Source organism: Daphnia magna, linkage group LG3 (assembly GCF_020631705.1).
Source record: "Daphnia magna isolate NIES linkage group LG3, ASM2063170v1.1, whole genome shotgun sequence".
In the NCBI taxonomy this organism is placed as follows: domain Eukaryota; kingdom Metazoa; phylum Arthropoda; class Branchiopoda; order Diplostraca; family Daphniidae; genus Daphnia; species Daphnia magna.
Genome location: NC_059184.1, coordinates 9,555,084 through 9,570,802, shown reverse-complemented (window position 1 = coordinate 9,570,802; position 15,719 = coordinate 9,555,084). Strand labels below are relative to the sequence as shown.

Sequence of the window (15,719 nt, the reverse complement as noted above, 5' to 3'; positions counted from 1 at the left end):
GCCAGTGCAAGATGCAATGTTGTTGCAGGCCACAAGTGTAAAACCAATCACAACCCTGCAGGAACTAAAAGGTAACAGCAACATCAAAAGTTTTATGTTATATATATTGTTAAAGCTTAAGCATCGATAGATATTTGTGAATTGGCCATTCATCGAGGAACGATTTCTCGAAGACTAAAAATGCATGGCATTCACGGGAGAATTGCTGCCAAAAAAGAATTCCTTACGCAGGCCCAAAAAAAATGCAAGATTAGTATTCGCAACGGAATTCGTCAATAATGATGCAGATTAGTGGGCAAAAGTCATATTTAGTGATGGAAAAACTTTTGGGTAAATAGTGTATTTGGGTTATTTTTTGAATTTTTCTTTCATTTTTTTATGTTCGCTTAACAGTTCCCACGAGTGTGGTCGTTCCTTCGTTAATCGAACTAACGGAACGAGGTTCAACCCTAGCCACACTCGGGTGATTAAACGGAGCGGGAGACAATCAATTCCAGTTTGGGCTGGTTTTCATCCGATGTTGCCGGGAAAATGCATCGTATCAGCGGCCGTCTTACGGCTATAAAATATATGGAAATATTGGAGAACGATCTCTTAACATCTGCATGGGCTAGGTTTTAAACGGATGGACTCATTCGATTTGTTCAGGATCAATCCCCAATCCACAGGAGTTTCCTCGTTCGGGACTGGTTTGAAGATGAAGGTGTCTCCTTTCAGCTTCTGCCTTGGCAACCAAAAGGAGCAGATTTAAATCCCATTGAAAATTAGTGGAGTGAAATGGTGCGTGAAATGGATTCCCACCACGCCAAAAATCCCGAAGAACTTTGGAATGCTGTCAGTAATAACTGGAACCATCTAAGTCAACGGCCATCTTACTGGCAAACTCTCGCAAAGTCCATGGTGTCCCGTCTGCAGCTTGTTATAGCTGTGGATGGCGACTGGACTAAGTATTAGATGTGTATGTAGTATTGTACGCAATAATAAAGACATAATCTGGTAATCAACTGGGTGTATTTGCATTAGTTACACTATTCGATACACATTCAAAGCCTGTTTTTAATAAAAAATTTTAATCGTGCCAACAGAAAAAAGTATTAGAACACACACTTGTAGATGTAAAACCTTTAACCATTAAAATTCCTACAAAAAAAATTAGCAACTGTTGTTTAAATTCTATCTTATTTCATTACCTGAAGTTGTAGTTACAGTATAGCACCCCTCCACTTTAACTGGAAAAATATATTATTGCATCACTGCAGATCTATCATTTGCGTGTATGAATTGTAAAAGTATTATTTAAACTTGTAGCAAGTATATCTTTACACTCTTTTTTTTGTGGATAGACATTTCCTTTTATTAAGATACCAGAAAACGCAAACTACACGGAGACTTGATTGTGATGTTTTTATATTCCCTATTTTCTACAGCTCCTATTACCTAAAACAATACACAAAGAAATAAAGATAAAATTTTAATTTAAAAGTTTTACACATTTACCTTTTCACAGTGTATTGCTATCTAACAATTTCTTTTAACAAGAACACCTTGGCACAACATTTATTTTTGACGTTTTACGTTTTCTATTTGACATTCGGCTAAAACCGTCTGCTGCAGTAGGTAAGATTCTGCAGAACTATGCTATGCGGAAAACGTGGCTGTCAAAGCAAGCCATCTTGTGGCTAATATGCTGAAAATAAAACATAAAAATCCTATGGCCTTATTTGACAGATTTCTTTGCAACATACTGTATTTCACTTAATGTCCTGAAAAGCGGACATTAGGAGTTTAGGACGTCCTCGGAACGTCCATAAGACGTCGGATGGGATATCCGATCACGACGGTATAGGACGGAGCTGGGATGTCCTGGTGACGGACGAAGGCTACTAGGGCCTGTTTGTGTACCATTTTTTTCTGTAGCTTGTAGGGTTAGGCTGCGCTGTCCTGTCCAACAGTGCCTCCAAAACGTAATCTCTGTCGTCGATACTTTCTTCGTGCTCCTGTCCTGGTAAAAAATCCCTGTTTTCCAATGACATGTTCGATATACAGTACCCACCAAACTATTAGGTACACCCCCCTTTTTTCAGTGCATTCTTATGGCACTACGTGTCTTAGAAAAAATGCAATAACTCTTGAACCGCTTGGGCTAGATTTTTTTTCCTTTTTTCCGTGAGTAGATCTAATGATGATCTACATTTCTTATACACATGAAGTCGTCGTAGGATTAATCCCCACGGCGCTACGGTATCGTTCACTTTATTACGTACACCCCGTTTTCCCCCATATGCGCCGTGTTAAATACGGCGTTTTCAAAAATATACAAAATATACGAAATTTCTTATAAAATTTCCTCACGTAAGTTAGGAGAAAATGTAAGTTCGTCATTTCAATAAACACGTATTCTAGCTTAAATTTTCTTACTTTTATTTCTGAACTTGGTATAAGTTCCGATTCTAAGATCAGATTTTTCAAGCATAGAATTTTTTATTTTCTTAGAGGGCGGACCTTATAGCGACCAATAAGAATATTCGTTTCCTGACATTGCGTACAGTAATAGATGCTGTTTACTTTATTATTATTACAAGGCGTCTGCTAGAGCTGGAATCTAGTTAGTATTTTTTAAGTTATAAGACTCTTTGATTGACAGTTTTGGAATCTTGAACTGTGTTTATTGTTCTAGTGATAGACTTACGAGATTGAAATGGCCCCAGCAATAAAAGAAAAAGCGTGGCCGTCATTCCAAATAGAAACTTTAGTTGATGAGTACATCGCAAGAAAGGTAACTTAGCTATAATTGTGTAGCTTATTAGTTTAATGTAAACTTGATTGTTGATTGTAATTGGTCTAGGGTGTTATTCTTGGTGCCTTGAGGCCGGGCATTACCAAGGAACAAAAAAAAAAGGCTTGGACAGAAATTGTGGAAGCCATAGAACTAGCCTGTCCTGATGAACCAATTCATGATGTTAAAGACACGAAGAAGAAATTTGGTAACATCAAAGCAATAGCAAATGCCAAGATTGCTGAGTATAATCGTAGTTTGAGTGAGACAGGTAGCCTATTATAGCAAAATTTATGTTATTGAGGTATGACGTTTAAAAATTTTGTTATTAGGAGGTGGCCCAGAAGTAATTCTTAAACCGTTGCATATTAAAATGCTGAATGAACTCTATGGAAAAACCAATGCTGCCCTTGCAGGCAACTCTATTACAGTAAATATCATTCTATAGTATAGCTAACCAGAGTTTCAACTAAACTTTATTATGCATTTTAAATAATAGGGAGGGGTGCAGTCTGAAACTGCTATCAATAACCCAACTCAAGAGCTTGGAAGATCCAACAATGAAAAGGATGCGCCGAGTATTCACGATTATGAGCCCCTTCCTTTCTGCTCTAATAATGAACACGTAGAGATTGAATCAAACATAGATCGTGATGATCCCGAATTAGAAATAGCTATGACAATCTTCAATCGCAAATCTTTCGAAGAGTTCGGAAATGACGAAGATGATTACGAAGCCAATCCAGCATCCAGTCGTTCCGAGTCGTCAACGGAACTTATTCATAAAAGTCATTCACCATCATTACTTAAACGTCCTTCTACGTCTTTAGGCATCACAACTGTTGGTTTCTTGTCAAACAAACCGAAAGAAAGTTCCCCTACTTGTAGTTTACGTGAGACAGTTAATCGTTCTAAACGTCTACTATGCGAAAAATCTGATTTGTCATCATCAAAACGTCTTCTTCGTGATAGATTTGACGTTCTTAATTCCATCATGACAGCATCTAAAATAAGGGATGACCCCATGAGAGACGATGAAATCCCCAAAGATCTCTACGATATCATGTATGGAAAGACTAAAGATGCAATCTAATACACAATAACACGTCTAATACGTAAATTGAGTGTTATTCTTCGTCGCTTTGTGAATCCTTCACGTCACAGCCGAAGTTTTTCTTGATTGACATTTTCGTTTATGTCATTGTTTTTGGGAGGGATTCTTATTTCAAACAATTCTCCTTCTTCTACCCCTTCATCGAAGTCTGGCTGCTTCCTCTTTCGCGCAATGTTGTGTAAAACACAATAAGCCATAATTACTCTATGAAATTAAAAAATTGGATAATTGTAAGTGGAATAAGTTTTCAGTGATTATGCCTACCGACAAGTACGGCCGGGTTGAAGGCGAATTTTTCCATGTAAGCAGTGAAAACGTCGTTTAACTGTGCCAAAAATGCGTTCAACGGTGTTGCGAGTATTGTTGTGAGCCGTATTTAATCGTTTTTACAAGGTTTAGTTTAAAAACTGTAAAATAGGATCATCAATCTTTTTGAGAATCAAACAAAGCTGAGAAACTTATATACCTCAGCTCTTCCTTGGGGTTGAGAGTATGGCGTTAGAAGAAACGGAGTACAGGCATAGCCACTATCGCCAAAGAGATAAGATTGGCCAAACTCGTTGTTTTTGAAAGCCCGGCCAATCACACTATCTGCAAACACATTTGCATCGTGACTACTGCCTGGCTTTGAGGCACTTACACTTAAAAAATTGCACTCTGCGTCACAAATCCCCTAAAAGGTGGTACAATGAATGTGTTAGTAATTGTATCGTGTTGAAATAAACTTTTTTTTTTGTATTTATCTCACTTGCACATTGATTGAATGGTAACCTTTTCGGTTAACGTAGATCTCTTCATGGAGATGGGGCCTAGCAATTCTTATGTGAGTGCCATCGACACTCCCTACTACACCTCTAAGAAAAGCTATCTCAGTAAAGCCTCGTTGAATCTATACTTAATTATTATTAATAGAATGTTAACTTTTCACTGATAGTTGTCAACAATAACTTATTACCTCTAAGACATTTTCAGGAAAGAATATGTGATCGGAAGATATTTCACACAGAGCATTTGAAACATCTCTTACACATCTTGACACCGATGGCTCACTTATCTTCAACACATTTCCCACAGTTGATTGGAACGTGCCATTGGCATAAAATTGAAGGGATACAAGTATTTGTTCAATAGGTAACAAACATATTTTACCAAACAACTTGCGGCCCAATTTGTTGGAAATGAGTCCTATGGTTAATCAGCCAATGCAACAGTTAATACACATGGAAATGTTGTAGTAGCTTAAGACTACTTATAAAATGAGATAGAGAATACCTTCGATATACCAAATAGAAGCTTTATCGAATCTAAATACTTTGTAAATTTGATTATCGTCAAATAGATCAAAAATATCAGCACGTTGACGATAAAACGGAACCATTCTCCTTCTCACTTCTATTCGTTTTTCATACAATTCATCCTCATTCGCATCACTGTCATTTAAAACTTGTACAACACACTGTATTTAAAACTTCGTTCAAAACATCAAGGTGACGTTCGAACTCGTCGATGTTATTCATCTTCAATTCTCACTAGACCACTAGATGATGTTACTTGATAATCAAAACAATGACACGTGAAAATACTAAAAACTAGGACAACAATAGCTGTAAGCATTAGCCTTAGCACGGAATTGTAAGAAAATAACCGCTGTAAGCCAACATAGTTGGCTTACAAAAATTTGCTATCTTAAGTTTAAAAAGACAAGTTCAAAATATTTCTTAAGAAAAAAAGGTGAGTTGAGAAAAGCTAGAATACGGTTTTAGGTAAATCCAAGCATAAATTGGATTTTTAAGCAAAAAACAGTAAGTTAAGAAAATATTCCGTGCTTAAGTCAAGGCTAGAATACGGCCCCAGGTATTGATGACCGACAAAAACTGCTCTAATATAAGGATATTTAGATTGGCGGTGAAATAGGACCAAAACCCAATAGGACGGGAGAAAAAGGACTGGAAATTTACAGTCCTTTTTCTCCTGTAGGAATAGGACTGGGAGAAATAGAACTACTTTTAAAACACATTTAGAACAGTCATATTTCTACTTGGAGTTAAGGTTATTTCGCTTGCCTTCATCTTACATCTTTATGGACAATTAGATCCCAACCGGTAGGCAAAATGGGGGGAACTTTTAGTACATGAGCGTTGGCTTTATATGCTCACGCCCTTGAAAATGACCGATGACAAATTTTCAACGCTTACTTCACTTGCATGTTAAGAATTCCTTATCCTATTTAACTTTTTATCATTTTTGACTGCATACAGTTCATTTAACAAATAATAAAATTTAATAAATCTAAATGTTTCACTTTTTTTATTGTAAATTCTTCGTACATCTTGCAACACAGAGAAGGTTGCAGGGGATCATTCGGATCTTGGATTCACAGTCCCTTTGGTGAACCACCCCCCTCCTAAATAATAACCAAAGTAAAATCACACTCAGACTTATGAAATGATTAATTTTTTTATAAATGAACCATACAGTACCCGCCCTTAGTATCCGAACGCTAGGGCCATTTAACCCAGCGTCTTATGGCGAATGGTGTGTAGCGCGGATGACCAATGGGGTAGTAAAAATTTAAATAAAGCTACACAACTTGGCACCCCATAGGGCGAAGCGTTGTTCGGATATTTGATGACTAACATGCTAGTCAACAAATCTTGTAGGTAAAAAGTTAACAAAAAAAATTACTGGATAGCTTATTCTTTATTTAACACTAGAAATTTCTCTGTAGCTTTATTTAAATTTTGGAATGCAATTATTATAATAAATATAATAAAATGAAGACTTAAATAGACATCGTTATTCATTCTCTTATTATCCATAAGGAAATAGATCACGTTCAGGTAATAAAAGAGAAAAGAGAGCCAACTACTTTTTATTGGGGTTAAAAGCGGACATAAAATCAGTAAGCGGGTTCTTAGAACAGTCTATTTGTTTTCGAACCTTGCACAGGTTCGACCGACGAATTCCCGAAAGCTGATACAAACAACCATGAACAAGACATAGGCCCCCTCCATCGCTTTCCTCCCCAAACAACTAAAATAAACATAAAAGAAAAGAAAAAACAAGGAATTGAGTAAATTTCACCGAACAGGAGTGCAGATGGTTTCCTTTTTATCACTTGTTTTCGAGTAAACTTTTACACATGAAGTGCAAGAACTTGTCTGATCCAGTTTTCGGAGGTGGAGTATGACATGACATGACATGACAAAACTTTGAAAAATGAAATTCAGTGATATCATGTCATATTGATTAGAAAATGAGGAGAATGAAGTCTATTGAGGGGAAAAAACTATCTACCGTAAATGATAAGCTTTGTTTGATATAATATCTTTAACGTTATTTGAAACCAGACAAAACATAGAAGCAGCAGATTGTTTAGTTGAGTACGGCAATTGTTTCCTGTAAGGTAGAAGAAAAGAACTACAATTAGTTTTACAGTTTATTACACTTAGTGAAATTGAGGAAAGCTTAGTACAACCCAAAGGATATCCAATATTGCTTTTAGAAAAAACAAACTTACTGAGTCAGTTTTTTTTTCTAGCTGTGCATTGTTTTTACTTCGTGTAGCCGACAAATGTCTATTTATTTTTTTTTTTTTATTTATTATTTTTCCCTCAAATTGACTGAATTGTTCTTTCGATATTCTTGTCTGTAATGTAATCTTGCAGTTTTCGCGGAGCATGTATTTGCCGTTTCGGTCTCTTTGGACTTTTCTCTATTTGTTTCGTATTCGTCCGAGTTGTGAAATCCGAAGACTTAACTGCTGTATGTCAGTTTAATCTTTTCACCGGAGTCTCACTAGCATTTTGGTCATCCTTGTCTTGCATCCTCAATTTTCTTTTTTTCGTTGTGACATAATCACACAATCTCAATTTAATACTGTCTCTCCGTTTTAATCTCCCGCTGCATTCACGTTGATTAGTTGCGTGTAAGTTGACAGATGGAGAATTTACGATTGAATGCTCTTCTACTTCTTCCTTAGATACTGTCCTTGCTGAGCTGCACTTTCAGAACATGAAGTGATACTAATATCCTCATTATTGGGGATCCCGGTTCCTACGGCTGGGGGAACTTGCGTTGACAATGTTTGTCACTTACGTCCGGCTTTCAGTTTATTAGCGTGCTTGAAACGAGAGATCAATTCTGGTTGAACTAATACTTTGTCTTTGTTCCAATATCCATGGCTATCGAAGCCACCAACCCAATCTAGGAGAACATGATGGTTGGAGGTTTTCCAAATAGCTCAAATCACGGACCGCAGGGTGAAGAGGCATCAACCGAATATTTTCCCGATTGCGCACCCGAGACAGCGCAACAAAAAGGCTATGGAAATCGTATTAGGGTTTGAAAGGGGGGGATCGAGAATTATTTTATCTCGAGTTTTTCCTTGGATTTTGTGAACGGTGATGCCGAATCCGAGTGCAACTGCATGAGGTCTACAGCTGATTGAAATGTTTTTCTTCACTGTCGCTGTTGGTTATCTGACTTTACATTTCGTACTACTGCTTTTGCAGGGTATGGGGATGACTACATCTCTCTCTACTAGGGTAACATCTCTTAAGTCGTCTATATTGGCTTTTGGTAAACGCATGAAAACATAAGCAGGGGGATATTGTAACAGTATCTCGTCTGCTGGATTTGCAGTCAAGTTATCTTTGATGGTCTTGGCGTCTTCCCTATCACCCAACTTCGTTGAATGGTATTCTATCGGTGTACCATTCGTCAGTCCAATGCCTGGATTGAAGTATTCGGTAAGATATCCCGGTACACCAGCGACAAAAATCCACACAGCTTAGGGTTGTTTTCATAGATTTTTTCATGCATGACTTCAGGGATTGCACTTAGAGTTCTACTTTAGTTAGTAGTTAGTTTGTAATTCCATCGGAAGAATGGTGTACCATGCAAGACCGACCACTGCTTGCACCGGACATCGTTCATTACGGAACGTTCCCTATTAGAATTAACAACCACAGAAGCAGTTAACCAGCTTGCATCTTGAACAAGATCAGTTGAGGACAACGTCTTTAGATTCGACAAGTACTTTGAACTAAGTGTTCACTCTAGTTCTACTGTTCGAGTTTGGATTCCTCATGTTGTTCAGCATTTCACTGTGCTCAAAGTCCGTTGCCGCTCTTATCTGTTAGTGTAATTCAAACATTTGAAAAGTAGCAAAGAGTTCGGCACCGTAATCTTTAGGTCCCAGTGCTTCACTGTTGTCATCCAAAGACACCTTATAAATGATATGCTTCACTACACCGCTGAACAAGATCCGCTGCTGCAACTGGTGCCAGCTGGAAAAAATCTCCGACCACAAATAGAGGTATTCCACCAAATGGTAATTCTGCTTCCTCCATGATATCCCGTAGGCGATGGTCTATTTGTCCAAATAATCCTGGATCAATATATCATTTCTCATCATTGATTACCATTCCGAGACCATCTGTTTGTAGTTCATCTTGAATGAGGGCAAGTTGCTCCTTGGTTCGTGGATCAAGATATCCCGTGTTCGGTATGTCGACAGGTAATGAAGGGCATTGTGAACCGTTTGACCTCTTAGTAAGTTACTAGCAGCGATACCCGTCAACGACATTATGAGAATCTGCATATCGAATGCTTTTGCAGTTTTGGCTAGTGCATTAATGACGAAAGATTTCCCAGTGCCCGGTCCTCCAGGAAGTAGTATGTTCACCACGGCAAGATTAGATGAGTCAGAATTGGATCTCCATGTGAAATCCTTTGCACACTTGTTTACCACAACTTTCCGCATGGAATTCAACTTCCGGTAAGTGCGGCTTATTTTCGGAAATGCCTCTGTAAGCTTGGACGTATTAATACTCGTCTGTCTGGCCATGTTCAAGGTACTCCGACTACACGAAATTTCAGATTGTTTTACTGGATTACGTAATCGCTTGTATACAGCACCTACATCACTTGGCAGACTACTCTTCCAGAAATGACAAACTTTGCGAAACGTTGCCATTCTTTGATGCGAATTACGCTTGACATCACTCTCCATGTAAGCCTCCGGATACGAAACGATTAGCAAGTCTCTCGTTATTTCTAGAAACATGTTTTCTTTTTCATCTTTCACATTCACAACAGGTTCATCTTGAGCAACGTGTAATCGTAATTCCTCGATGGCTCGTAGAGCTTTATCCGAAATTTTCACACTATCTCCTACCTCCCCAGGAGTCGTGTCTTCGAAATGGTGCTGTTGGAGATCAACTTTCCAGCGTGTAGCGCTCATGGATCGATACTCTTGAGTAGCCACTCTATCTGCATTTGATACAATGAAACCACGTAAGATGTTAATTAATCACTTTCGCCGCACACGGTTGATATAAGACGATTTTTCCAGGTCAATAGACCTCATCTTCAGGTGTGTGACGTAATCACAGAAATACTGCCAGGTAAGACAAACAGGTATGGTACCTCCATCAGCTATTTCCCTCTTCCAAGGATGGAGTACAACATTACAGTATTGCGCCACCAACCTTGCTTGACGTTTCCAAGAATAACTGGAAAGGTTTGCACATCCGCGTGGTAATCTTGGTAGGTATTCCGCGAAAACAGGCACTTTCACCTTAGATCGAAGACGCTCAACGTGGGAATAATATAGAGGATTTTTAAAGAAGAGGTGTTTAAAGAAAACAAAATCTGAGCACTTGAAATGGATCCCAGTGCCCCTGGTGGCGCAAGCACAAATCTTAATTTTCTCTGTAAAACATTTCAGTGTAATAACTTTGGGGATAGGGAAGCACTTTTTTAGTTCAAATAATTCAAAAACATGCACTATATTCTAATAGAGTAAAGAAAATCGCGTCGTTCGGCATAAAAAAATTAATTTAAGGATGTTTTGAAGTATTTTATTTATATTTTTGGAAACGCCGGTATTAACATGGCGTTTATGGGGAGAAAACTGTTGTACCTAATCATGTGAACGATACTTTAGCGCCCTGGGTGTAACTCCTACAATTTTTTCATGTTAAGATAACTTTTAGATCACTTTCTCTTCTGATAGAGGAAAAAAGAAACAAAAAATTAGTCCTTAGTAAAAAGATATTTAAGTTTTCCTGAGACCCGTAGCGCCATAAGAATGCACTAAAAAAACGGGGGTGTACCTAATCATTTGGTGGGTACTGTACGTTCTGGTAATAAACGGAGGATTTCCAATAGTTGATCGTTAGGGAGAGATCGCAACTGATTGAGCATACTTTAGGCAATTCAAACACTTTCGTACGAGAAGAATTCATATCCAGTGATTTTTTTTTTCACGATGTCTTCAGTTTCAGCTCGGTATTCATACGAAATTGGAGTAATTCGAGGACGTTTCAACTCCCACATTAAAATTCGTCGATTGATAACAGAAATTGGCTGTTGGTACCTGTTTTCCGACTTGATACATTTTTAATTTGGATGACAAATAACATTGAGCTCCACGTAGTGTCGTTTATCTCGTAGATCTTTGGAGATTGATAATTCCGGATAGGGGAGACTGGAGTATGCCGGGACACCGGGTCAAGAGGGACAGTAGGGGGAAAAATAGTAGATTTTAATAAAATTAAACATTTTTTTAGTATGTTATTTAGATACATACAATCTAATTTGGCATGAAATTTGGTTGAGTTTTATCAATAACTGTATCAGTTATTAACAAAACTAAAAAAAGGTTTTTTTTTAGTTAATTTTGTCTCCGCCATTTAATGTTTCTAGAAAAAAATAATCGCAAATGGCATGTAAATTTAATATGGAAATGAAGCTTAATCATTTCTTTATTGTTAAAAACAAAAATTATAATTTTCGATCAATTACTGTAGATAATATTAACGTTTTAAAAAAATAGTCTTTATCGGGAAATCGGGACAGCTTTTTTTTACTAAAATGGGACATTAGTGGGCGGGTTTGGCCTTCAAGCCCATCAATCATCACCGAGCTCATGACGCCATTACTGTTCCTTACAATGATCACAAGCAATCCATTATTCAGCATATTAATCGATTACAATAAGCCCAACCCTCACCTATCTTGTAATAAGGGTTTTTTATCATATAAGAAAAATTTTTTATATACACAATAATCAAATTGAAACATTTATTAACTTATAGAGTATATGCAGTGGGACGCTATTTCAATTTTTACAAATTTTTTTAATGAATTTTAAGGCGAAAACGAAGGACGTCCCTCACCACCCACCCTAGTGTCCTCACTTACCCCTCAAAATAGGCTCCTCCCACAAATCTAAGAAATTTTTAAAGGTCTTATATGGGAAAATGGTTTATTATTAAATTATATAAAAAATATGGGGGGTACATTACCGTATGGAATACATAAAAACCAAATAATAAATTAATTTAATGATTAGTTTGGGAGATATAGGGGGAAAACGAAAACCGTCCCGGCTTACTCCAGTCTCCCCTATGTCGTATAATTAACGAGCGATTGTGGTCTAGCCCATCGACACTGCTTACGTCCTAGATTCAGCTTGTGACAAGTGCACTATGATGATGAATGTTACAGCAGGATACAATTCTTTCTTAGTCCTTCTGAAAATCTGATGATTCTGCATGAGAGCTCTTGAACCACACTGCTCACGGTGGAGGGACCCCTTCAAAGTTACTTAAAAATTTGTCGACATGCACCAACGCCAGCAGACTTGCTTCTGTAAATTGATCGATCGCCTGGCTAATTTCGTCGAGAAATTCCTGCTCTTCTACAACACCAAAGGACGCCCCGCCGCAACCAAATATGCCTTTCTTTCCATTGATAGAAGCACGCGTTTTTTCCATAGTCTGATGAAACGGAGTATTAAGCAACGAATCGAAAAATCTTTTGGCAATTATTCTGAACACTTCGGTCGCCACCACCAATGGACTCACTAGACGGACTCGTAGTGAATATTTATCGATTGAGATGCTCTTGATATGTGACTCTCCATGCACCAAACCATCCAAGAGCCCATCATCTTCAGAAGGAAATCCTTTCTTAATAGTCTGCGGAATTGAAGGCAAATATTCAAAACAACGTTGATATCGTCAGGAGAAAATGTGAGAAACACACTTGGCTTGCCGAAGAAAATCAGAAGAAAGTTTCTCAAAGAGCTCTTCCGCTGAGAAACAAAGTACGGTATCTGAGAAACACAGGTCCGTACGTGCGGTACAATTCGCTTCAGCAAACATTTAGCTTTAGGAGAAATGGGATCCTTTGCAGCTTCACATAGGTCATTCTTGAATTCGTGGGATTCAACCCAACGACCAAAGGCTTCCATTGACTCTCGGTGCGCTTTTATTCTGGAAGACACTACACGACAAGAAGTGTGACGCGTAGTTGATCCATTAAGAAAAACAGCAACCTAGGGCTGGCGCCGAAGCGGCCCAAAAATTACCTCAGCATATGTCTAATAAACTTTGCCGATAATGAACTGAATGACGGCAGTGTTTTTCCCGTGACGAATAGAAACGGAAAAGCGTTATACATGAGCTTATCATTAGCCGTATATTCGTTGTATGATTCATTTCCAATCAAAACGTCCACATTACCGATTGGTTTTCCCGTCTTATAAGCTGTATCAGGTGACGTCAGAAAGCCATCAGCGTGCCGCATTTCTTTATTTGAGTCGCTTCGTGTCACTCCATCGGCTTTTCTGTCCCGAACATTCAAACACGAACTCAATCATGATGTCTCTTCATTTGCACTTGATTCCCAATTTTGAGATGTAGCGTCATCGAGAGTAAACAGGAGGTTTTGGAAAATACGTCGTGAATTGTCTCCCTGGTCCTGAAGGTCACGGTGACGTTTTAATACCACCGAACTCTGTAGCGGTAGGTAAAACGATCTTCGTCCTCCACCACACCAGCCACAAATTCATTTTCATCGTCTATCACAGTTGATTGGGAACTGCAAGCTGGTCGATACGCTGCACGATAGGATCGTCCAGGCTTGTAGCATGTATGAGCAGGTCTCGCGTCATCCGCTCCATTTCCATCCTAATATCAGGAGTGTCAGTATCTGATACCAAGGGTATACCAAGGGTTGAGCTTCTTCAACATTTGCAACCATGACCATGACAACGTCGGTCTGAACTTGCAACTCTTCCACCTTGGAGCCATAATAGGGCAGTAACGCCTCCCATTGCAATCTCGAACCAACAAACGAAACCGATAAATATTGATGGAGGTCTCGTATCTCTGGAAGAAAAGTACTCATTAAGACACCAGCAGTACCCTCTTCAACGTAGCTACCTTCCAGCTCTCCGGCAAACATGTCCTTTTTCCCGGCCTTTAACTCAGATACACTGGGTCCAACCAACTTCACGATGTTCATATAAATCCTACATCTAGCCACTAGCAGTTCTTCCGACAATGTAAACATCGGGAGATTTAGCCGATTTGGATTTCCGAAATCAACACCAGCAGCGAATGACAATTGCAGAATCTGACGATTCATTACGGTCACGTGACACTCTTGGCATAGCCTACAACGCTCTTCAACATCGCCAGCATCCCCTTCCGTTGTAGAATCGATGAATTCCGGATGTAAATAGTATAATTGACCAGAAAGGTAATTGATCACATTTAAGATTTGTCGGACGGCCTCATCAACAGCATAATAGCAACTGGTATCTATCATTTTAAGGTTCTCACAACAGCGCACGCTGATATCGTGATAACGAATCGACGACGACATCAATATCCAAATACCGCAACTAGCACACGCAACAAACTTTCCTTTTATATCGTATTTCATCTGGAAGTTGTTGACTAAAATATTGCTATTAGATTGATCGCAATTTTCTCGAATCAAGTCTGTCAAACGATTCAAAAGATCTTCACGCTGTATCGCTTTTTCATGAGTGTCTTCATTATAGCACTCTATCTCCAGTAAATCTTCGAATTCGTGAAAACGATGAACACCGCTTAAAGCCGCACAGTTTAAAAGAGCACTAATCGGGTTATTTTCAAATTCATCCAAAACTCTGTCATCCGGAGGATCAGTTAATTCATATAATCTTGCGTTCGGAATTAAACGTGATTGACCAGTAGACGATTTTCTCTTCGACGACTGACACTTACTACGATGTTGAGTGTCGTTACAACATTCTTTGGCAGTTGAAGCCTCCGCGTTCTTAGAAAGCTGGCCTCCACTCTTACCAACATCCACCAGTACACGATTAGGACCACTTTCCCTAGGAGTTGAGTTGGAAGACCTCCGACCCACATCAACATGCAGTAAACCATGCAACATCTCAGGTATGCGCACCCCATCCTCATTCTTCGAAAGTTTTCTTCGATAGCTCATATTCGGTTTCCAGTGGAATTCTAAAAGATATGACAATAAAAAATTCATAAGTAACCCAAACTGTATCAACTAACACCATCATCTGAGAACAATTGTAAACACACTCATCGAAAGGAAAAAATTATGAAATTTCTAGACTGAAAACTGAAACCATTTAATCACACAAAAGCAGTGAAATAGCAATACATGAAAAGAGATATAAACTCATTAACAATACAGACGAGAAAACACAACAACCAAAAATGTAGGTTTCCGTAGGTTACCATGTCATTATTTTAAAACTAACGGGTATGACTATATAATAATAACAACTACCAACGGCAAAAGAATGAATATAACATATCAAATCATTTTACAAGCCAAAAAGGGATTCTATGACACAAGACTGAACATAAAAGCCGAAAAAGAAAAAAGAACGAAACAATGTAGGAATTCGTAAGAAACACAACAGGTATTCACAACTGTATATTCAACGACAGTAACTCGATTCACAATCGTTGAACAGGAGAATACATTTCACAAATCGACGTCAAT

At 38.4% G+C, this 15,719-nt stretch overlaps 1 protein-coding gene across 1 annotated transcript; it reads left to right on the top strand.

The window, feature by feature from the left end:
• The first annotated feature begins 2,597 nt into the window (after window positions 1-2,597).
• On the top strand, window positions 2,598-3,881 carry LOC116934666. The gene is made up of 4 exons (XM_032942141.2): window positions 2,598-2,776; window positions 2,846-3,047; window positions 3,109-3,206; window positions 3,276-3,881. The coding sequence occupies exons 1-4, from the start codon at window positions 2,699-2,701 to the stop codon at window positions 3,867-3,869; spliced, it is 972 nt and encodes a 323-aa protein (XP_032798032.1). The 5' UTR covers window positions 2,598-2,698; the 3' UTR covers window positions 3,870-3,881.
• Window positions 3,882-15,719: the final 11,838 nt, after the last annotated feature.

Coding starts and splice junctions, on each gene's coding strand:
- LOC116934666 (XM_032942141.2), top strand. CDS start 2,699: ATGGCCCCAGCAATAAAAGAAAAAGCGTGGCCGTCATTCCAAATAGAA. Junction 2,777..2,845: donor ATGAGTACATCGCAAGAAAG/GTAACTTAGCTA, acceptor TAATTGGTCTAG/GGTGTTATTCTTGGTGCCTT. Junction 3,048..3,108: donor TCGTAGTTTGAGTGAGACAG/GTAGCCTATTAT, acceptor TTTTGTTATTAG/GAGGTGGCCCAGAAGTAATT.